Below are 24,639 nucleotides of genomic sequence, written 5' to 3' on the forward strand. Positions count from 1 at the left end.
ACAACAACAACAACAACAACAAACAAACAGCGAAGCACCGACAGTGTACTCTCTTGCTTCTCACGTGGGCCTCTCGAGCCTACGTGCCTTGCGTCATATCGTCACGTGCTTTCCCTCTCGCTCTCCTCCGGTACAGACTAAGGATCGCAGTCATGGCTTCGTGAAGCGACACATGGCATCTTGAAGCCATGAACCAAATTAATAAACACAACAAACAACAACAACAACTCACCGGAAAGCGGACACATTTAAATAGCAGGCGTGTTTGATTTCATTTGTAATTACAGCAACTCCGGTAATATCTCCAGCTAGCAGTCAGTCACACTGGGGGAGAGGCGCACTGCAACCTCCCCCGGTTTATTTTCCTATGATAGCCAGCTTTCTTTACCGTCACTTTTAAGTTTCCGTCTTTTCTAAGAGAAGCTCGACATGGGTGTGCAAGGTTTCCTGGAGTATATTGAGAAGCACTGTCCCAGCGCTGTGGTGCCGGTGGACCTCCAGAGGTTGGCCCGGGGGAGTTTGGTTGGAGGTGGCCGGCAGAAACCCCCTCAGAGTCCGCTTAGGTTGCTGGTGGACGCCGAGAACTGCCTCCATCGACTCTACGGGGGCTTCTACACCGACTGGGTCTGCGGGGGCCAGTGGAACCACATGCTGGGCTACTTGGCCGCCCTCTCCCAGGCCTGCTTCAACGGGAACATTGAGCTCCTGGTGTGCTTCAATGGCGCCCTGGAGAAAGGCCGTCTTCACGAGTGGGTCAAGCGGCAGGTGAACGAGAGGCAGACCGCTCAGCAGATCATCAGCCACGTCCAGAATAAAGGCACCCCACCGCCCAAAGTCTGGTTCCTGCCTCCCGTGTGTATGGCCCACTGCATCCGACTTGCTCTCCTCAAGTTCCGCGTCGGGGTGAGTGGAAACTCGGCCCGGCAGTGTCTGCCTGTTGAGCTGTGGACACAGCCGGAGTTAGCCTGCTAGCTGCCCACCTTGTCACCACAGCATCCTGACCCACGATAGGATGCTGTTCCCACACTTAGACAAGTTCTAACCTGCTGTGCGAGGGTGGGCAACTGCGGTGGTTGACTAGTATCCAACAGGTTGCTGGTCTGAGTCAGATGCTGGCCCCCCTCTGTCACTGTTTGTCCTCCCATCTGACAGAAGTAAACAGAGTGAACAAAAAGATGTCCAGACAGGTTTGGCATAAACGAACAAGTCCCTGTTTCACTGGAAGAACGTAACTTCATGGCTGAGGTTTAAATGATCTCAAAACAAACAAACTACTAACTGTAAAGATACTTTCTGCTCAGTTAATAAAACGATGAGCTGATGAGATAAAGTAGAAAGTTCTGACAGCGTCTCTGCCTCCGCCTCAGCTGTGAGTCCCATCACACAGCTGCTCGATTTGTTGGAATCTGGTAAATTAATGCAGTACGCCACAACTTCACACTTACATTTAAGACTTGTAGTGTGTGTTCTTTTTAACACACACACCAAAAATAAAGCCCTAATTTTACCTGAGGCACAGACCTGCAGGTCATTGAGGTCAGAAACATGTTCTGTGGCTCTTCAGAGCAATGATAGTGATGTGTTGACAATATGGCTGAACTGTTTATATATTTGTACTAATCCTAATAAAGATGGCATACACAGGATCTTTCTTTTAGTAGCCTGTTCAAGCGTGACCACAAAGCAGGCAGCAAAGTGAACGTGAAAGTGGTTACAGTGATTCTGCTGTAACAGTGAATACAGACAGAAGACTCCAGTCCTACTGGTACACGTTTATTATAAGGCTGTAACATGACAAAAAGTAATCAAGTTGTGTTTCGTATTGTAATTTTCGGTCTGCCCACAGGATGATAACAGTGAAATAATAAAAACTGAACTCCAGTGTGAAAACTTATACGGGACTTATGAGCAAGGCTCACTCACCAACAGCTCACACGAGTGTGCTCCTCGACTGTAGTTTTCTTCCTGTGCATATTCTTTGAGTGCTTTAGCGTTAGCTCAATTCTTGTCTGTGGCTCTCCTCAGGTTGTCCAGAGTGTGGAGGACCACCACCTGGAAGTGATAGCCTTATGCAGGAAGAGTGGCTTCCATGGTCTGGTGGCTTACGACTCGGATTACGCCCTGAGCAATATCCCATACTACTTCAACGCCCACATCCTCAAACTGAGCCGCAACGGCAAAAACCTCACCACCAGCCAGTACCTGATGCACGAAGTGGCACGGCAGCTCGATCTCAGCCCCAATCGTTTTGTCATTTTTGCATCGCTTTTAGGTTAGTGTTGTAGTTTGAGCAAGTAATGTTGGTGGAAGTGTTTGCCCCGGTGAGGCTGACGGATACACGTTTTCTTTTTAACAGGGAATCACTTACTGCCTGATGAAGACTTGGCTGCCTTTCACTGGAGCTTACTTGGTCCAGAGCATCCCTTAGCATCTTTGAAGGTAAGGACTTTCTCTGAGAGCTGCGAGAGCTGTCGGCCTTGTGCTTAAATATTATGGTTACTGGTCATTTGTTTGCTCGTGCAGTGCACATCCTTGACTGATGGGAAGGAAAAGTGCACATGTTTTGCATTCAAACATATAGTAGCAAGCGCCAGCGACGCCTAGACTGAAGTAGCTACCAGCAACAGCGCAGGATCTCATTGATTGACATATGACCTGGTAGAAAATAGAGGCGTTACCTAGGCAACTGGACCCTGGAATGTCTGCAGGTGACCAGCTGGCAGCTTCAGAGCGATTCAAGATGAGTGAAGTGTTTCCAGTGTGGGCGTTGCTCAGCACACAGACAACCATTCATCCTCCTAGTCACACTTGTGACCAAATTTTAATCACCAGTTATTAGTTCGTCTTTATTGGTACTCGCGTCTATGTGACATCACCCATTTGAGCGCACCCCCACTTCAGACCAGTAGATGTGTTTGCATGGACTCGTGTCCTGGTTATGATAAAGTTTTTGAAGTATGTAGTTGTTTCGTTAGCACATGTAAACATGATCAGAGTATTTAAAAACTTTAATCGTTCTTTTTTGGTTTTATTCAACCTGGATTTGGTAACGGGACTCCAGGTCCAGCCTCCGTCCCTGTAAGTCGGCTTTAATTTGAGCGTTTGGCTCTCAGATTATTGTACATACACTGACCTTTATGTTTAATGGTAAATTAACTAAAACTTCTACTACAAGTCTCATTAACCCAGTCACACACGCATTCATACATATCTAGCACTTACACTCACACCAGAGGCAATTCTGGGTTCACTGTCTTGCCTAAGTGATCAACCCGCTCTGTCACCTGAGCCACAGCCACTCGCCTTGTATAACATCACTGCTGTCATAAGGAAAAGCACACTTAGGCTCCCTTTTATGATGCTATCCTGGTATCAGTACCAGCAAGTTTCAGCAGCTGCCCTCAGGTAATAGTTATAGGTACATCTACCTATTTGTTTGTGTTTCTCAACATATCACACCTGCCTAAACTAACATCACACAGTTACCAGGATACTAGTATTTATTATGTACACAGGACACGCAGAACCCAAACATCTGTTTTCCGTGTAAACAGCGTTTCGCGTATATGACCTCGGATAAACCTCATACCCGGGTCCATGAAAGTCACAGGAACCACAGTGCTGTGTAGAAATATCCAGAGCATTCACATCCAAAACAGGCATGTGCTTAATGGGTTTCATATCTGTTCTGTCACAAAGTTTGTTGTATTGATTCTGATGGTGTCTGTATGACCGTCCAGATCCCACAGAGTGTTTCAGAGCCATGTTTTGCAGGATTGGAGATCTTCAGTCCATGCACAGTTTGACACGGACAAAACCTCTTTGCTCAAAATAGCAGTCTTCTCTTTCATGTAGTGATGAAGCTGTCAAAATGCTCTCAAGTTGACAGCACAAGACTCAGATTCTGTTTGTGGTGCTGCGGATGGGCGAGTTCACTTGGACGTGTGTGGATGTGCACATGATAAAAGATAACATGCAAAGTTCTTTGTTTGCCGCATAAATGTAAGCAGCCTCACTTTCATTAATTCCAGCTTAAGTGAGTTCATTGTCGTGGCACCAGAGAGTCTAATGAACAAAGTTCACTTGACACTGTTACGGTGGAATGATTCACAACACGAAGCACAATCTAAGCTTTTTGTGCACGAGTGTTACAGTAGTCGACATTTCAGTTTGATGTGGACATACTGCAGACACATCCGAACATGTTCACAAACCAGCAGACACCCCTGAGCCTGAATCCTTCTCAGATACACTTTACTTACAGAGGAAGAAGACACTTTTACTTTTGACTTAAATCATTTGTGCTTGTTGATTCGTAACCTTCCCTCTTATGCAGTGAAGGGTTATATAAGCTTTGGCTGCGTTCAGGACAATCTGTCTTTCACAGGTGCGTGCCCATCAGCTCGTGCTTCCTCCCTGTGATGTTGTAATCAAGGCCGTGGCCGACTATGTCCGCAGCATCCCCGACATCACTGACCTGGAGACCATTGGCAAGGACATCTTCAAGAATTCACAGGTATGAACTTTCCAAAAGCCCTTTGAACAAAGTTTGAATGTTTTGCTCCACCCTGTCATCCCCTCTACCCTTGGTAATGCAAACAGTGAGATATTTACAGATTCAAATGATTTAGCTTCACAGTAAGTGGTTGGACCAGCTAAAACAGTATGCTTGACACTGCATTTGACTTATTTTCGCCTCAGAGCTATAGTTCTGTTACTCACCTTTTCTGAAAATCTTGTGAATGCAATAACGCAGGATTTTGACATTCCTACCGTAGGTGTATCTGCTTGGAAGCTGAAGGGTAGCAGTGGCAGTTTCATATGTTTAAAATCCATCCTCATGTAGTTCGCCCTTCTTCATACACAGCCAGTGCTCGGGGGGGGGGGGAAAGAAATGATATAGATGAGATAAATGAGCAGTTCTCCCAGTGCAGTCACATTAACCTCGAACCGCCAGGCAGAAATATCATTCTTCTGTTTTCTAGTTCACATCACGTTAAAGTGATTCTTTGTGACTTTGAATTGACTGAGCAAGAAAAAACAGCCGTGAATGGGTCATGGAGCTAGAGCCAGCTAAAGTGATCATGTGACAGTTTTCAGATGTAGTCCTGTTGATTAAAGATGCAGAACGTCCGTGCTCTAAATAAAATCTGTTGATCTGCCAGATGTGCAGGTAGACTGCATGCGCGTGCCTCCTTTAGCATACACTACACCACAAACAATAGAAAGCTTTGGGAAAATTGATTATGAAACAGGTTCTGACAGGTGGTCTCTCTTCATTATGGCTTCAGTTTGGTATTAAATCTAGTTGTATGGCCAGTTTCTGTCCTTTACTCCTTTATTTTGGTGACACCGACACATAAGGGATCAGAGTGAGCTCTGAGCTGTGGCGATAAATATGTAGTCGCAGAGGATCCAGCGGGATGCTCAGAAAATGGGAAGATGATGAAGTGGTCTAAACACATTATTGAGCGTGCAGTGATTGATTCCATTTGAGTTACCTAAGCTATGTATATTATTTTTACTGCATGTTTTAGTAGAAAGTGGTCAAAATCAGGATAAGAGGAATAAAGAATTTGCTTGTTTGAAAGTGAATTTGGAGATTTTTTTATTTTAGACAGAAATACTCTGTTCTCTCATTTTTTTCTTTTAGTCTTGCACTGATGACAAAATCTTCCGCTTCAAGAAGGCAGTGGAGTACTACTCAGTGGCCAACCAGCCCCAACATTTACCTCTACAGTTGGGTGGGTTTTCGCCTCATCTCACCATAAACTGAAAACTCTGGAGTTCGGGTCAGCAGCACTGATCCGTCGAGACGCGGCGCTGAGACTCAACACTTTAATATATCATTTATGACATTAACGTGCAGAGTTTCTGCTTTAACTTGAGTTTACATCAAAATGATACTTTTTTTTAAAGTTTCCATTAAACTACTTTTGGGTTCCGTCTGTTCGGAGACTCGCTGCTGTGGGGGGATGTACAGTAGATAACATTGAAAAGTATAAACTGTAAATGTTATTTATGGGGAGTTTAACACAAAGTGTTCAAAGTTTAGAGGTTAAAAAGCATAAAACTAAACTGAGTTGATTGGACATGTCACTGCTGACCGAAGCAGCAGGTCAAACGCACTGAACAAATATAAAGGAGTGTTTTCCATCTTTTTATACAGTCTGTTACTCATATTCAGATAGACGTATCAAAACTCACTGGACTAAATTTGATCATTTTAACAGTGAAAGAGCTTCTCAGAATAGACGGCCTGCAGTCCACCTGCTCAGGTGCATTTTCTTTGGCTCTGTGTTCGGTTCTATTTGAAGCTCTTCAAATGCAGTACTGCTCCTACACGGTTCTTTGCCACTTAGTAACCACTATCAAATTTCAGTGTGGATGTGATGAAGCACATAAAATATCTGCGTTTGTAAGTGTAGAAGTTACTTTTCATATGAACTAGAGGTTTTGTGTTTGTTTCACAGTTAGACCAAAACACACGGGGGTGCCAGCTGCAGTGCCATCTCCTAAACTACTCGCCATTCCACAGGCGCCGCAGCCTGACAAACACGGGGTAAGAAATCCAGCCAGTACCACGGCAACGTGCTCCAGCTGCCTCAGCTTTCCTGATGCTTCTGTGTCTCCCCTGCCTTCAGGTCCAGCACTCGCACACAGACGCTGTGGTGGAGGGCAGCCAGTCTGTGGACTCGGTTGAGAAAGCTCTCCCAGAGCAAAAGAGCTGCAGCAGCATTTCTCCTGAAGGGAGGCACACTCCCCTCTATGAGAGATCCTCTCCCATTAACCCCAGGCAAGCCGGCAGCCCCAACCACATAGAGGCTCCTTTCTTCAATGCCTCCTCCACGTCGTCTTCCTCAGAGAACGATGAGAGCTCTGGCACAACTGCCAAGTGAGTAGAGCTCAGCATGTCCTCACTGATGGTGTGCCGATTCATCAGCGGCTACACTGACTGTTTGAGATCAGCAGCAGTGGGAGAGGACAAAGGTGAAGGTAGCTGTAAGCTAGTTTGTGCTTTATTCAGTCAGGACCAATGGACCTGGCCTAGAAATACAGTAAATTTGCTTTTGGCAGCTTTTGGCTCTTTTATGTGAATATGTAGAAATTCAGTAGAACAGCAGCGTGAGCCCAGCATAGAAAGAGCATGCATCGGTGACAGCTATCACATTAAGACAGACACCAGCAGCAGCCAGGGTAGAGTTGGTTTGCAGCTTTTGAAGAACCTGCTCTACCAGTCTGGGTGTCATCTGGATCCGCAAATGGGCTTAGGGTTAGAAGGTCAGGGATACAGTTGGGGTTAGAGTGACCTCATGTTTGGGTTTTGTGACCTTTATAGATGGAAGCAAAAGATTCCACAGCAGAATAATCCACAGAGCGGTGGATGGTGTCGGCTGGCTCGCTCTTTCTTCCTATAAACAATCCTGCTGCCATCAGAGAAACACAACACGATTGAGATTCATCAGCCCAGAGCAGATTGTTCGGTCGCTCAGTCCTGTTCTGACATCGATGTGTCGATTGCGGGTTCTTTTGCCAGTGGACTCTGGGCACTCTGTCGGGTCTGTGGTTAAATAGCCACAAACTGCAGTAAACAGACACATTTCAAGTTTTTGACACAGTAGCTTTTTCATGCGATCAGAACACATAAGCCTCCCTTTTGCACATATCACTGAGCCTCTGACTTTGTCACCAGCTCAGGTTTCCTCCCTGGACTGGTTCCAAGATCAAGAACTGCTACGCTCTGTTGGAAATGATGCGTAGGCAGGTAGTACGTGACAAAGTAAAGGGTCAAAGGTTTCTTAGTATGATGTTGTGCCAAAAAGATTCTAGTCATTGTGAATGGCAGTTTATTTGACTTGTGGCTGATTGCTGTAAGAGACAGTAATGTTGAACACTTACCTGTAAATGCAACAAACCTGTTTCCCTGTTCTAGTCACGTGAGCAAGCACACTGAAGAGTGGCACAAAAATGGACATGCTGCTCACGCTTCCAACACACCAGAGAGAGGTGAAGGGGCGAAAGTGAGTCTAGCTTGACCAGTACTACATATTGGTTGATGGGGAATCTGACAATAGACTTGATTGAACATCCCCACACCCCCTTGTGTCCTCAGACTGACCTGTGTGGGACCTCTGCTGTGAACCTGGGGTCACAGGATGGAGATCTCCAAGGCTCGAATGCACAAATCCCCTCCCTGCTCTCCATGCCCACCAGGAACCATATGGACATTACCATCCCACCTCTCCCTGCCCCCGCCCCCGAGGTCCTGCGGGTTGCCGAGCACAGACACAAGAAGGGCCTGATGTACCCCTACGTCTACCACGTCCTCACTAAGGTCATCTAGACTGCTTTTATCTTTGACGTGTTGTATTTGGCATATACAAACTCTGCATGTTGGTAGAATGTGAAGTGCCTGTGTTGAGCGGCCTTTGTCACTGTCCAGCACTGATCTAACAGTGTGCCTTTGCAGGGAGAGATTAAGCTGTCTGTCACCATTGAAGATGAAGCCAACAAAGACCTGCCTTCAGCAGTGCAACTGTTTCGACCTATCCGTCAGTATGTTTACGGAGTGCTCTTCAGCCTGTCAGAGGCCAGAAAGAAGGCTGAGAGACTCGCCATGAGGAAGAACTGCCTCCCTGAGTGTGAGTTATGATCAAACAGCTCCTTTATGTCTGTTTAACACTGTAGTGAAAACTCACGGGCGGGGATTTTGAGATTAGAGCAAGACTGAGAGCAGGGCTCTGCACTTCCACTGTTTTTTCTTTCTTAGGGGTACTGGTTTCAAGTTTCAAATAATGAGGCTGGTGTGAAATGTCCCAACAAACATGCCCGTGTGGGCTCACTGGGGCTGTGTGCACAAGGCAAACCCACACAGGCCCCGAGCGGGTGTGCCCACTTGGGGCCACAGCAGCCAGGGCCCTTAGAAAATAGTCACTGGGACCTTGAGAGGTAAAACTGTTGTTGGGCAGACATGGGCCAGTGAGTGTTTTTGTAGACAAACAGTATGGGTTGCACACAGAATTCCTCCTAGGAGCCCAAAAGGAGCAAAACTGCTGTGGGACACACGGGGGAAACGTTTTTTGTTCATCCACAACTATTGAGTGTGGGCATGCGTGGGGTTGTGCTGGTATCAGACAGAGTATTTTGAACTGAACCATGCAAAGCTACTCTAGTATGTGTAGTCCATAAGGAGAGCTCTTTTGTTGCATTAGTTTGTTATCTACAGGTGCATCAGTAGCAACTGTGTCGGACAATTCTTAATTCTGATTTGGATTTTTTTTCTGAGAACTATAACTCATAACAGATTTTCTGACTGTTCAAACCGAGGCTGCTGGCTCTGAGCTCCAAACAACTTCAGACACTTTTACTTGGTCAGCTTGTTTAGAATATCCAACGTCAGCAGCTCAAGTGTCTTGTTAAGTTTGTTGCTACAAACCATTTTGTGGTAGTTCTCTGTGACAAAGTGGGTGAGCAGCTGTCACACTTTTATAATTTCATTACAAGTTCATTTTCCACACTACAGAGGTCCTTCGTTTACTGTGGGAGTCGTGTTCCAAAAATAACCAGCGACAGGTGAAATCTGCGAAGTAGCCAGCTTTATTTTTTACAATTATTATAGATGATTTAAGGCTGTAAAACCCGTCACTACACACTTTATACACTTTTCTCAGACAGGCACGAACATTTTCACACTTTTCTCTCTTGTTTAAACTCTCAAAGTTCAAACCTTCGTAGAAAAATCAGTCCAGTATTGTAGAATGAAACCAAGGATCAAACCCTGTTTGAGGTCCAGAACATGGGAACAGAGCAGCTGCCAGAGAATTCAACATAAACGAATCAATGGTACAGAAGTGGAGGAAGCAAGAAGAATGAGCTGAGTAAAGTTTGACTTATCTGACTGTTTTGTTTCGCTCAATGCGCCTTATAATCTGAAAATTATGGTAACTTTACCTTCCTTTAACATGTCCAGAAATCCAACTTTCTGTGCGATGGTTAGCATCTTCCTCTGCCTTCTGGGTGCTACTGCAGCTGCCTTTGACAGTGCAAAACGTTTCATTGACATTGTTGTGTTTGTTGTGGAGAAAACTTAGAAACATACAGTGCAGCACTTCAGAGTCACACTGCTAGGATCGAAGATTTATGTAAATTTGACAAGCTGAACGCATTCTGTACTGTACAGCCAATCAGGACGCAGAACACAATGCGCCGTAAAAAAATAAAATAAAAAAAAATAAAAATTGCACAAAAGAAAATCCTCAAAACAGCGTTACAGCGAGGGACACTGTCCATCATGTTGTTTTTTCTACCATACATGTGCGTATTTGCTATAGCTTCACATACTAAACTTGGTTTGTTTGTGTTAGCATTATGTTGCAGTTAATATCAAAGCATGTACAAGTCATAATTATAGTATTATATTGTTATAAATATTGTTCATCCATTCTCTTCCAATTATCCACATCAGGGCGCGCGGGGCTGGAGCCTATCCCAGCTACCACGGGGCGAGAGGCAGGGTAAAGCCTGGACAGGTCGCAGAGCTAACGCAGAGAGACAGACAACCTTTCACACTCACATTCACACCTATGGGAAATTTAGAATCACTACTGAGCCTAACCCCACTAACTGCACGTCTTTGGACTGTGGGAGGAAGCCGGAGAGGAGCCACACAAACACGGGGACAACATACAGACTCCACACAGACAGACCGGCCTTTCTGTGTGGAGTCTGTGAGGCAACAGCGCTGACCACTTGGCATTGTGTTTGTTTGTTCTGAGCCACCATGCAGGTCATTGTTGACATCACTGCGCTAAACCAAGCAGAAGGGTGCTCTACTTGTAGAATTGTTTTCTTTTGTTTCTTTTAATGTGTATTTTTCTTTTATAGGGACCCATTTAGCTGTGTTAATGATCTGTGAGTGTTTAGTGACTGCTATGAGATTTTCATATGTACACGTTAGATTTACAGGTTTGAGCTGTTGGTACCGGCTAGACTAATTAGCTGTGAATTGACGCCCTACATAGAGTCAGTCAGAGGTTGTTTCCGGTGAGCAGATGATGTGTGCTGCTTCTTTGTTGTGTTGGTTTGTTTAATATGGAGGTCTAACTTTCACATGTCACAGAGAACACTGTAAATAAACTCCTCACCTCAGAAAACTCTAAATATTATTTTTACCTGCCTGCCCAGACTAGCTTACATTCCGTATTGTTGACTTGGGTTTACTTTGGTGAGCTTTGTGTCTTCTTCATTCAAAGTTAAGAACTCGATTACAGCCATAGCCACATGCTAACCACATCTGGCTGTGAGTGTGTGCGAGTGACCGCTGTGCATGAAAGGGACCAGCATATAATCAGATTTGAGCGATTGACTCGTCACCGGTCTAGGCCAAGATCGGTGAAAATCATCCGATTCTGGTTTCGGTCCGTTCAACCACTGTTGATACCTGTTATGTCTTTAGGTTTGACTGGAACCTTTGAGTCATGATCAACGTGTAAATAACAGCTATTGAGCCCTAATACTGATATAAAGCTGGCTTTTAAACATTTTTTTTACATGCTATAAAAGTACGAATCGCTCACTATTTTTTGTCCTCCTGCAGACACACATGTCATGGTTAAAGAGTGGGCTGCCTACAAAGGCAAATCTCCCCACACTCCAGAGCTGGTGGAGGCTCTGTCCTTTAGGGAGTGGACATGTCCCAACCTCAAGAAGCTGTGGTTGGGGAAAGCCGTGGAGGACAAGAACCGCAGGATGAGGGCGTTCCTGGCCTGCATGCGCTCTGACACCCCGGCCATGCTGAACCCCGACAACGTCCCCACGCCCCTCTTAGTGCTGTGTTGTGTGCTCCGGTGAGTAGCCACAGTCTGACAGCTGGAAGCAGTGCGATGCTAAAGTTTAAGGGAGTGAGGATTGATGAGGACGGGCTCGATCGGTTCCCGCTTTCTGTAACACTGTTAATCTTCTGTGTTTTGCTTCAGGTTTATGTTACATTGGCCAGGAGTAAGAATTTTGCGTCGTTACGAACTTGACGCTTTCCTAGCTCAAGCACTTTCTCCTAAACTTTATGAACCTGACCAGCTGCAGGAACTTAAGGTGATTTTATAGTCTTGATTATATGAGGAGCGTCTGAGAACTGCATCCGGGAATATCTCGGCTATAATCTGCTGCTCAGTCAGCCGTTCCCTTGCTTTGTATTCCACCTCTTTCTCTTCTCTGGACACTCCTCATGTTCCTAAAAACAAGCTCTGCAAAACACTGTTTTATAGAGCTTGTTGTTACTGAAGCTGTAGCTTTGTGTTAAGAGATGTATTTGTAGAGCTTTGCGGGATTTCAGTGACGTGTGTGGATGGTTTATAAATTCAAGAGAAGCTGGATCGATTTGACCCTTTTTAATTGAACCATCCACACGAGCTGTGCGCTTTCCTCTTTGTGGTCTCTGTGTGTGTAGCTCCCCTCAGCCTGTGTCAGAACATCTGGGTTGTGTGTGTTGGCTTTCTGTCTTGGCTCAATTAGCTTGTTCGTCGCTGTGTTTTAGCAGCTGAGTGTGAATGGGCTGCTTACACCCGCTCTGTGCTTCGCTTTGCAGTTCCCCCGTTTCAATCTGAATGGTCAGCAGGGCTGTTAGGGGTTGCTAGTTTTTTATTTTCATTTCAGCATTTTAGAAGTTTTTCATATTTTGCTTCCACAGATTGACAACCTGGACCCTAGGGGAGTCCAGCTGGCTGCTCTGTTCATGAGCGGCGTGGACATGGCTCTGTTCGCCAATGACTCATGCGGGCAGCCGATTCCCTGGGAGCACTGCTGCCCGTGGATGTACTTTGATGGCAAGCTGCTTCAGAATAAACTCGTCAGGGCCAGCAGGGAGAAGGCCCAGCTCATCGACCTCTGTGACGGTCAGGTAGATTCAGCCGCACCAGTCTCACGTCAGCAAAATACGCTCCAGTATCAAGGTTGGGATAGGGTTTTCTCATGCTTCTAGTGTATTTGAGCCTGCTGTATTTGCCATTAATATTGTTGTTGTAGCTTAATGAGTGATGCTAACTTTACACTCTCAAACCTGTGCTGTAGACATTCAGGGAATCAAACAGTTGAACAAAACAAACCCTAAACTGTGTCCTGTATGGGGTTCAAAACATATATAAACAGAATACCATTTGCCCAAAACTCAACCCTCTGGGCTCTATGGTGGCCATTTGTGGCCATGAACAAGCTGAGAGGGAGTTTTTATGTTTTTGCTCTCCCTGCACAAAAATAACAATGCATTATAATCAATGTTGATGTGAATCAATTACATGCCCCAGACTCTACTATTAATAATACAAGAAATTCCAGTAGCAATGCAATTATAGAAAATTGCAAGATGTGATGTTGTCTTCCAGCTAGTGCAGTGGACAAACAAACTGGTGTTTAAAGGGTTAAAAATGTGAAAAGTAATAACTATTTTATATTTATGAAAAAAACTAAAGTTAGTTAAAAGCTTTATGCAGAAAAAATGGCAACAAAACATAAAAATGATAAAACTTACAGACCTAATCTGTCGGTGGACACTTTTGGCCTCAAACAAACTGAAAGGGTCGTGATTTTGAACAAACCCAGAGGGATAAGTATATGCGTCCCCGAGTGCTGCTATTGGTTATTTACCTTCATGCTCACATTAGAGTTGGGCAATATGTTCTAGTTTTCCAGCTGAGCATCTTCAGTCCAACAACTGACTGTGGTGTGTGTGCGGAGCCATCCATCCATCCATCCATGGACCTACTTACATGTAAAAATGATTAAAAGACTTACAGTTATGGTTTGCATTAACTCATCGTGAGCAATTTGGGGCTTTAATGATTTCTTTGAACTGTTCTCTCTCCAGGGTGGAATAATTGCATAGCTGCTTTAATGACTTTAAAAAAGGTGCACAATTTAGAATTTTCTGTAATCCACACAGGGTCAAAAATATAAAGAAAAGCTCAGATATTTACATTTGCTCACTGTTTTAATAAGAGAGAAGGCCAAGGCCTATTAACTTCTCGTTAGTGATTATGATCGACTACAACAGGTTGTTTCTCTTAGCCAGCATAAATAGGGTTTGTTTGACAGCATTCATTAGATGGAGCAGTACTCAGAACAGTGGGGAAGGCCAAGGAGCTCAGCGAAGAGCTAAAAGGAGAATTGTAGAAAGGTTTCTCAGTGCCAGTTAAAAAAAACAGTCGTATGTAAGTACAAGTTATTTAAAGTTGTCACCATTATGCCAAAGAAGAAGGCCTAAACTGTGATCCTCAGATGAGAGAAAATTGGTTAGGATTTTCAGGAACAACCCACCAAGGCGTGTCCACGGTGAGTGTTACGTTGCCATGGACTGAGAGGATACAGACCGAGAAAGAATCCCCAGCTTTACATTTAGAAGAGTAAGGATGAGGCTTTCACACCCGAGAACGCTTGGGAAACTGTGTTAACATGGACACGATTGGTTGTTCTAACAGGACACACATCAAACATCATACAGTTTTAGCTTGTTGGTAACAAAAGCACCTGGATAAGGTACAACTTGGTATTGGGTATTTAACTGGATATTATTGTGAAGGTCTGTATATATAATCAATTCAAACCTTTGCATTTTAATCATTAAAGATGTGTGCTGTACAGTTGTTCCACCCTGGAAACAGAACAGTTCAAAAGAATCATTAAAATTGCTGTAACATTCATGCCACGAGTGTATGTAAACGTCTGACCACAACTGGAAATGAAGGAGTGTAAAAAATGGGTACAACCTGCTATTAAACAACGGCAAAGAACAGCTAACAATATTCCAGCATCTTGCCTAGAAAAGCATTCTGCTGTATTTTATTAGCTCTGAAATGTGTCTGAGAAAGGAAGCGTGATTTCCACACTGGTGATGAAGTTCCTTAAACTGACCATAGAGGGCAGGGTCTCTTCAGCAAAGCAGTAGCTACTCAGAAGAGTAGCTACATATGTAGCGATATATGTAACTACTCAGAATGAGAAACAAAATTGTTTTAAGTGACTTCAAACAGGACAGGGTTATCAGTTCCAGGCTGGTCTTAGTTGTGTGGGAAGTTTCTGAAAACTATCTCTAGGTTTCACGGAGACTGGTCCAAAAAAGTTCTCTTGATGAAAAAGCCTTATTTATGTCTGTGGTTAGAGGAGAATGACTAGAAGGCTAAAAGCTAAAGGGAAATGTTTTCAATAAGCACTTGTCACAGACGAGGTCTGCAGGAGAACGCACAAATCTCGAAGCAGATGCACTGCAGAGACAGAGAACCACACTGGTTCACTTCTATCAGCTAACAACAGAAAACTGAGGCTCCAGTTTTCACTGGCTCATAAAAATTGGATGAGAAGATTGAGCAGCTTTTGCCTGGTTTGAGCCTCGATGTCTGTTGTGACATTTTGGATGCTAAAATCAGTATTTGGTGTTAGCAGCATGAAAGCATGGATCCATCCTGCCTGTATTAGCAGTTGAGGCAGCTGCTGGTGGTGTGTGGACATATGTTCAGCATCATTTAAATATCGCGGCCAGCCTGAGTATTGTTGCTGACTACGTTCATCCCTTTATGACCATAGTGTACGTATCTTTGATGGCTCCTTCGAGCAGCGTAAGCTCCTATAATTCCAAACTGGTTTCTTGAACATGATGATGAGTTCACTGCACTCAAACGGCCTCGACAGTCACCACAACACAGCAGCTTTAGAGTGTGGGGGTCGTCTACTGAGTGCCTGAAAATAGGGAACTGACTGAAGATGCCTGAGATTGAAGGTAGTCTGCACACATATCATTAATCTTTAAAACTGCACATTTAGTTTAACGCATTCTTAAAAATTTTAAGGCTGTTCCTGTTGTTTTGTTGAAACTACTGTTGAGCACCTGTTGTCCCAGATCTCATGAAAAGGCCAGTTTCATTTTACCGTGATTTAATCAGACACTGAACATTTTCTTGTCAGACGGCGAGCACCGCAGCTGATCTAATGAAGCTGTTAAAGGGAGGCACTGTGTTTAACTGACAGCAGTGTGATATTGATTTTATAGCTGCTGATTCAAGAGGCTGATGACTGCACAGACAAAAAGAGCTCTCTATGTTAAGCCAGTGCTTGTGTGATATCTCTCTCTTCAGGCTGAGCTGGCGGCCAGGGTGGAAAAGATGCGTCAGAGTATCCTGGAAGGCCTCAACTTTGCTCGGCCACCTCATCTGCCTCCTTTCCCCCCACCGCCACCTCTGCCTCCTCACAGGATGCCTTTCTACCCTCCCACTGGTTATTTCTACAACCCGCCTCCAATGACGCCTCCTGCAGGGAGAGGCTGGGGGGTGCCCGGTGAGTTCTGCTCTTTAAAACATGTAGCCCAGATTAAGGTCATTTCTCACAAGTCTTCAGAAACAAAGTGTGGTCTTAACATTTGATGCCAACTTCTCGCTGTTTCTGTAAGGATTGGAAGCAGTCCAAACACAAGGTGGGAAGCTGGAGATCGCCGGCACTGTGGTGGGTCAGTGGTCTGGTACACGACGCAGCCGAGGAAGAGGAGGCATCCCTCTGCAGGTGGTGTCTGTCGGTGGACCAAACAGAGGGTAACAGCAGAAAGATCGAACGTCTCGCTCATATTACTTTGAGAACAGACTTTTCCATCATTTACGTTACACGAGCAAACTAAGAAAACACCACTTTCTTCTTTTTACCACTGTAGAAAATGAGACAGTGTCATTCACATCAGCATATCGCGCCCATAGTGAAGTAATACGGCTCGATGCATGAACTCACACATTTTTCTAGACTTTTCGGATCTGAACTTTGTGTAAAACGATCAGGTTTCTTTGTAATACACTTTATGACTGGTCCTGATGTATGGTCTAAGCCTTCCTGTCTATAAGCTCATGTAAAAACTACTTGTTTTTCATGTAGAGATTCAAAATGTGGCAAAAACAGCAGATTAAAATGAATCTACAGTGGAAATCTGTCTGCTTCTTGCAGTCGTCCAAGAGGCGTGATTTCTACACCGCTCATAAGGACGTTTGGTCGGGGAGGACGGTACCACGCCCGAACCTTCAAGAGCCAGGGAACGTACCTGGTAAGTCAGTCATGATTTCATTTTATTTGGAGGGACTGTGCAGAAAAAAACATTATCTATGAAAGAAACAATAACACTGCTCTGGATTTCTAATTCCATCGATGCAGACAGGATCCCCAGCACAACAGATAAACACTAACTGTTGTGCAGTTAGGTCCATATATATTGGACACTGACACAAGTTTAGTTTTTTTACCTGTTTACTGAAACATGTTCCAGATATACTATGGACACAATGTGCAGACTCTCAGCTTTCATTTGAGGGGATCCACATTCAAACTGGATGAAGGGTTTAGGAGTTTCAGCTACTTAATAGAGCAGGGCGATATGGCCAAAAATATTTATCACGATATATATTTGAAAATTTGCGATAACAATATAACCGACGATATAATTGATGCGAGACAAAATACAACTCCACAACATTACTAGCGCAAAAAGACAACCTTCCATTTATTTTCACTTAAACAAGAAGCTGGTTTTTATGTACATTAAAGCTTTATAAAAATGTAACAGTGCAAATGCTAATTCCTTGCTGAAAGTTTAACCAAAAGGCATTTCCAGTAGAAATGGGCTGACATATCCTGAGCATAACCATGTATAATATCCACTGAAGTTAAAAAGAGGTGCTTTGCAACATTAAACTGCAGTGTGCAGTACGCATTTTTCGGACCATAAGGTGCACGGGATTATAAGGCACATTAAGCGAAACAAAGCAGTCAGATAAATCAAACTTTATTAAACTCATTCTTCTTGCTTCCTCCACTTCTGTACCATTGATTCATTAATGTTGAATTCTCTGGCAGCTGCTCTATTCCCATGTTGTTGCAGTATATTAATGACTAACCTTGTATTGTGGATGGATTATCTCAGTTGTTCTCCTGACTGAAGTTTGGTCCGTTTACAGCATCCTGCCATGCGATTGCATTTGTCTCTAACCATGAAGAACCTTCACGTTAACTTTTATAAGTGGAAAAGTGTTAGTGTTCGTCCTCCAGCTTCACTGTTTATGTTATGCTAACATAGCTGTGTCGCTAGCGATCACGTAGCACATCATTATATACCAGCTAGCCCAACTTCAGTAACCCTACAAACGTCACTGCTGTTTAGTTTCCTGTCTTCATTTATGTTGGAAGTGATAGCAGAGCTGTACGTTTGAATTTTTTCAGAAATCTCTCAGTCAGAACATGCTATATCATGCTTAGGTAACTAGCGAAACTAGCGAGCTAACTTCCGCTAGCTTCCTGCTAACTTCTAACTCCGTTAAATGTAATAAATTTTGTTTTCATGGATGCCTGGAAGTTAAACTTTATAGTTACACCTGGTAAAGCAGCAATGCTGATCGTTTTATTAAAGATGAAAGAATTTAGACAGTTTTTAACTCTAAGTGATGCTGCAGTGTTGTTTGACCTGAAGTATACGGAGTTTAGGACCCAGATTACTCCCAGATTTAAGAGCATCTTAGTCCGACAAATACGACAATAACGACGGCCGCTTGCATGTTCTGCAAAAAAATGTGCTTTGTTGTGTATCTGACGGACAAACACCAAACCAGTTCCACATCACTGAAGTTGCACCATTTTTACAAACCAATTCTGGTTCATCTGTTTCACTCAACAATCGGCCATGTGCGTATGAAAACAAAGGCACTGCGCATGCGCGTTTTACTCCCATTCTATCGCGATATTTCATTTTCCTATCGTTGCCTAACATTATACCGGTATTACCGTGAACGGTATAATATGGCCCAGCCCTACTACTTAACATGTGCCACCCTCTTTTTAAAGGGACCAAATGTAATTGGACAGTTTACTCAAAGTGCTATTTCACGGACAGGGGTGGGCATTTCCTTTGTTATGTCATTATCAGTTAAGCAGATAAAAGGCCAGGAGTTGAAGAAAAAAAAGCAAAAGTGTGGAGAAGGTGTGCAGCTCATGATCCAAAGCATGGCACAGAGGCAGTGTGATGGCTGTGAGCGGCACTGGCACACTAGTGTTTACTAGCATTAAAAAGGAAGAAGCCCAACATCTGAGTTCATCCATGAGTTCAAGACCTCAGGCTGTCATTGCCAGCAAAGAGTTTTCATACAAGTGTTAGAAATGAACTTTTTATTTTCAGTTATTCAATCTGTCCTGTTGCTTTTGAGCCCCTGAAATGAAGAGATTGTGTTCTTTTTGTTCAACCCACTGAATTAAAGCTGAAGGTCAGCACTTCATCATTGTGGTAATGTACAGAACCACAATGTCTGTCCAAATATGTATGGACCTAACTGTACCCCACTGACCTCCATACATACAGGCAGCGATTTGAGGCCAAATTTCACATTTCATTCATCGCTCTATCAGACCTGTTGCCACATCTTCAGTCCAGCTCTTGTGTGGCAAATCCCAGCATTTCGTTCTGTTTTCTTTAAGAACAACAGATGAATGTGTTATTTATGAATTAGTGCCGGATGTATCTGTCAGGCCACTGCTAGATCTCTGTCTGCTTTCAGTTTTCTCATCTTTTTGAAGGACACACTGCACTACAGTCCAGTGTAAAAGCTTGTTTATGAGTTTGAAACCTGAATGCTTATATTAATAAGTAATTGTGTTGATCTAGTTTAAAATACTGACCAAAGCAATAGTGACTGTACTTTTGCCATCATTGGTTATTGACCATCATCGACCATTTGAAGCTTTAATCTTCAAGATGATCATCAGTGTCTGAAATTCTCAGTGTTTGTCACACGTGGATTTTGGTACCAGAGAAACGAATAATTCCTAAATTGAAGCTCAGCCTGTAGTTTGCTTTCCCAGGAAGGTACCTCACAAAACTCTCGATGCAGCTGTTGGTTTTTCCACTGTTTAATTACGGTGCAAAACCAGAACACAACCATTGTGTGAGCTTTCAGCATGGGAACATGAGAGGGAACTAAACAGGCTCCCTGCATGTCTCTGGGCTTCCTTTTGCTGCTAATTAACTTCTAAATAACTCTTGAGTCCTTTTGTTTGTTGGCAGGACTTCCAACCCACAAATGCATTTTTCTGTGCTGCACATGATTTTCAATGGACTTTTGTAACATGTGGGCCTTAATAAGCTCTAAATATCCTCTTCTACTGTATCACACCATTGAAAACACACAAGTTATTTTCATTGTTTCTGTGTTTCTAAATGTTTCCGACATTTTCTGACCTATGAAGGTCATCACAGTGCACAGTGCCTTCTGGGTCTTTGACTGGTTGCATCTAACATCTACTATCATCATTTCTACCAGTATAAAAATGGCTGTATTTGACTGTTATCATCTAAAAGAAACAATGAGAGTGATATTTTCTGTCTGATATTTTCTGAGTAAAGAGTAGAAAAATGCTGATATAAAATGACAATCTTCTGAAGACCCACAACTCTGTTTTCAGCACTTCTGGTGTTGAATTTTATGCATGTAGTCCAAGTACTCACAAAACCTGTTGATTTCTTTTAGATATCTTCTCTATCTTATAGTTTGCGTTTTGCTGTTGGTCTCTCTTTTGGCGGCTCCCTTTAGGGGGCGCCATAGCGGATCACCTGCTTCAGCCTGTCCTTATCGTTCTGCTCCTGTCACACCACGCTGTATGTCCTCCTTCACTGCATCCATAACTCTTCTCTGAGGTCTCCTTTGTCCAGTACATTCACTGTCCCTGTTCATGTCTAAGCCATCTCAGCCTTGCCTCTAACTTTGTCTCCATGCTGTCTTCAGCTTAGCCTCCTGTGTCTTTGTCAGTGCCACTGTCTCCAAAATCGATCTTCTTCACCTCGCTCGGTCCCTCCATATTTCTCTCTCCAGCCGTGGCAGATGGCTGTTTGTCTGCGGTCTAGTTCTGTTAGAGACCACTTTCTGTTAAAAGTGAGTTCTTCCTCCCCACTAGAGCAGGGCGATATCACCAAAAATATTTATCACGATATACATTTGAAAACTTGCGATAACGATATAACTGACGATATAATTGACACGAGACAAAAGACTTTACAACTCCACAACTTTATTAGTGCAAAAAAAATAAATCAATGTATTTTCACTTAAACAAGCAGCTGTTTTTATGTGCATTAAAGTTATATAAAAATTTAACAGTGCAAATGCAAATTCCTTGCTGACAGTTTAACCAAGTGGAAACTGGCCGACACATCCTCAGCATAACCATGTTTAATATCCACAAAACTTGAAAAGAGGTTATACACACACAATACGGTAACATTATGTTGAAGCACAGTACGTATCACTCCGCGAGGCTGCCTACGATAGCTGTAATGCTCCGACAATCCATCAAGCGGTGCGGCTTCGTAGCTTAGCAAAGTTGTACTAAAACGTGACAGATTTTCGAGCGCCGTGTACATAAAATCGTTTCGAGGTCAGTAAACAACCAGAATTCATACATAAGGCCATTGGATTATAAGGGGCTCTGTCGATTTTCAGAAAAATCAAAGGATTAATTTTAAGTGTGACGTATTTTCCAAAAAACTTGGTAATAACGACGGCCCGCTAGCATGCGCTACCAAAAATACTGCTTTGTTGTGTATCTGACGGGCGAAAGCTAAACCAGTTCCACACCACTGAAGCTGCAGCATTTTTACAAACCAATTCTGGTTCATCCGTTTCATTCAACGATCCGCTTTCGCCCTCCTCATTCGCCGCCATGCTTTTTCCGCCATGTGCATATGAAAACAAAGGCACTGCGCATGCGCGTTTTACTCATATTCTGTCGCGATATTTCATTTTCGTTGCCCAACATTACACCGGTGTTACCGTGAACGGTATGATATGGCCCAGCCCTTTGCCATGTGCAAGTGATCATTAGATTGCTGGGGCTCTCTCCCTCTCTTAATATTACAGGCTCTTCTTTAGATGACCATTGATGTGAACAGGCACTATATAAATGTAGTATAAACAACAATGGTGAGATTTTTTTTAACCTACCAAACTCAGAAATCTACAGCTTTTTAAAAATATCATATTATAACTGATGACCATCACACCACAGGCTCTACTTGCTTAATCTATTTGAAAGCAGTTTTATAGTGTTTAAACCTTTCTCAATATGGAGATGTTACACGTGGTTAGAGCCATTGGACTGTGCAAAACTTAACAGCTTGCTTCATTTCACAAGTGTCAATGTGCATCATTGACAACACATTAGGCAAAATACAGTAAATAAACAGGGGTGACTTCACTTTTGAAGCAAATTATGTCCCTCAGTTATTTCTATCTATGTAGTCTATAAGAGTCTAAAGATCAAAGAACCAAATGGGTTCTTTGATCTTTTTTCCGAAAAGATTTTAAGTCACTGTAGCCAATCGTGTTCCCTTTCGAGCTTTGCTATATTTTAGGCAAGCTACACAACTGCATGCTGCTGAGCTTTCTCTTCTAGCATAACTAGTTTAAGTAACAGACAGTGTCACCTTTGAGATGGCGTGTAATCCATGCATTTTATCCCTACACTTCACCTGTTTAGAGCTTTGCCTTTTGGACATGTTGCATAGGCACCGTGTCCAAATGGCAATAAATAGAAAAAAGTCTGCATTCTCAGGATTTCTTTGAAGAACCCTCACCGTCATTTTTTCTGTCTGTCTACCAGAGCAAGCCTGCTTACAAGCCTGCTCAAACATCTGGAAACAACCTAGTGAAGGACCAAAAGAAGCCCAAGCAGGAGGAAAAGAAACCTGCACAGCACGGTGAGAGCTTAGCCATGGAGAACGGTGTGGAGGACAAGGAGCCAGAGCAGCTGAACGGAGAGAGAGAGGAATGTGGGGCTCTCATCCAACCTGAAAGTGCCTTTAGCAGTGACTCCAAGACGTGCAATACTAATCCTCACTTAAATGCACTAAATGTAGACAGTGGCTGCCATAGAGATGAAGGTCTAGAGGTCATTGTCTCAACAGAAGATTAAACCTATTTTTCTAGAGAGGGTGAAGGATGAAACATGGAGCAAGGTTAGGAACACGAGGAAATATGGAAAGCTTACATTCATTGTACTTTTTTCTTTTCAAACAAAGAAACGAGATGTAATTCGGATCCCTCTCTCTAAACACACGAGATCCTAACACCGGTAACCTGGAGTCACTCACTCCCTTGTCACTTCAAATCAGAAGGTTACTGCTTGAAGACGCTTTAATTTGAAAATATGAGTTGATCTGTGTTTGACCTGCTTCTAGTACTTACCGTGTGCAGGTATGGATTTTGTGTTGTCATTGTAACCGCTCAGTGAAACAAGTGAGGCATAATCTTGTGCTTCCATCACCACTTTGAGTTGTGTTCGTGGTTAAACAGCTCTGTCCCTCACTAGACGTGAGCTCCACGCTGTTTCGCTTATTTAACTGTAAGTAACGCCTCGAGAAACAGCTCGCGAAACAGCTTGAATTGGGGTTTTGAGCTGTACTCAAAGCTGTAGAGCTGTAGTGTTGCCACTTTGATAGAAATCTTCTGCATGGTTCGCAGTCTAACCAGTGTGTAGTTATTATGCATGCTGTCCTTTTTCTTCCATTCTTCCCGGTGCCCAATTACAAATTAATGAAACATCTAATACCAACAAAAGTCCCAAAAAGTAGTTGTTCTAACCTGGAATCTTCTTGTGATATTGACCTCTGTTGCATTAAAAAAAGGTTATTTAGCCACTTTGGAGTAGTGTATTCATGCTATATTGTTCTGTTACTGTTTCCTGTTTTAGTCAAAAAAATGAAACTCACCCTTTGTGTAGCTAAAAGGCTCCACCTTTAAATCAAAACTTTAGCCATTAACCAGTAATCATTAGGGAGATTTCCTTTAGTGTTATTTATACACTTGTAATTCCTCTTCACCAGAATCATCATTTCATGTTTTCACTTAATACTGCCAAAGCTTTTCATCTATCTCTAGTGATTGGAGAGATGGTGTAATCTCCTACCCCTGTCCCCCTCGCAAGAGCTAAATGGGTTACCTTCTGTGTAAGTTGATCAGAGTTTCCGCCTAACTCTTGGATTGTAAAAGAATGAACTGCTGATGGGTTTGGTTGAATGTTCGTGGATTTTGGTGTGGTGTACTTGAAGGCAACTTAGCTACAATGCTTAATAAAACTATATTCTTTTAGTACACACTGTTGGTGGTTTATTGATCTCTCTTAACACTGGGACATGTAGTCATAACACTGTGGTGGGCTGCTAAGTTTACACAAATTTTTATTTTTTTATATCCAAGTGACAGTCAAAAGAAAGATTCTGCACCTACACCCATTGCCTGTCTTCCGCGAGGCTAAGCAGATACACTGCAAAAGCTAGCAAGCTACTGGCACAAGAATAGCAGTGCAATATCACACTTTTTACTCCCCCACCTCCCAACATCATAGGAGGGAAGAGAGCTGGGTACCCCAGGGAGAATGGATGATGCCCAGGATGAAGCTGCCTATTGTACTTTACCTTATTATCTATCATACATAAACTGTCCAGGAGTGGATGATCATATTAAGCATGTCCAAAGTGTCAGATAATAAATTCAGTGTATTTACCATGTGATCCAAAAATGCCCATAATATTAGAGACTGAACAGAGAGCGAGCACCTGGCAACTGTGGGGAGGAAGAACTCCCT

At 43.3% G+C, this 24,639-nt stretch overlaps 1 protein-coding gene across 1 annotated transcript; it reads left to right on the forward strand.

The window, feature by feature from the left end:
- Positions 1-24,161, forward strand: LOC308402431 (constitutive coactivator of PPAR-gamma-like protein 1 homolog). The gene is made up of 17 exons (XM_080891288.1): positions 1-903; positions 2,026-2,272; positions 2,357-2,439; positions 4,388-4,516; positions 5,654-5,744; positions 6,474-6,562; positions 6,645-6,895; positions 7,934-8,021; positions 8,114-8,335; positions 8,471-8,642; positions 11,597-11,846; positions 11,976-12,090; positions 12,686-12,895; positions 16,119-16,317; positions 16,430-16,568; positions 16,969-17,065; positions 22,657-24,161. Exons 1-17 carry the CDS (start codon positions 430-432, stop codon positions 22,966-22,968), a joined length of 3,168 nt encoding a protein of 1,055 aa, XP_080747414.1. The 5' UTR covers positions 1-429; the 3' UTR covers positions 22,969-24,161.
- The last annotated feature ends 478 nt before the right edge of the window (positions 24,162-24,639 follow it).

This window comes from Rhamphochromis sp. 'chilingali' (genome assembly GCF_963969265.1).
Source record: "Rhamphochromis sp. 'chilingali' genome assembly, chromosome: 9".
Lineage (NCBI taxonomy): Eukaryota > Metazoa > Chordata > Actinopteri > Cichliformes > Cichlidae > Rhamphochromis > Rhamphochromis sp. 'chilingali'.

What these genes read in the sequence shown, in the direction of transcription:
- LOC308402431 (XM_080891288.1), top strand. Translation starts at nt 430, where the DNA reads ATGGGTGTGCAAGGTTTCCTGGAGTATATTGAGAAGCACTGTCCCAGC. An exon ending in ATCCCTTAGCATCTTTGAAG is followed by an intron (nt 2,440 to 4,387) that starts GTAAGGACTTTC and finishes TGTCTTTCACAG; the next exon opens with GTGCGTGCCCATCAGCTCGT. An exon ending in ACATTTACCTCTACAGTTGG is followed by an intron (nt 5,745 to 6,473) that starts GTGGGTTTTCGC and finishes TTTGTTTCACAG; the next exon opens with TTAGACCAAAACACACGGGG.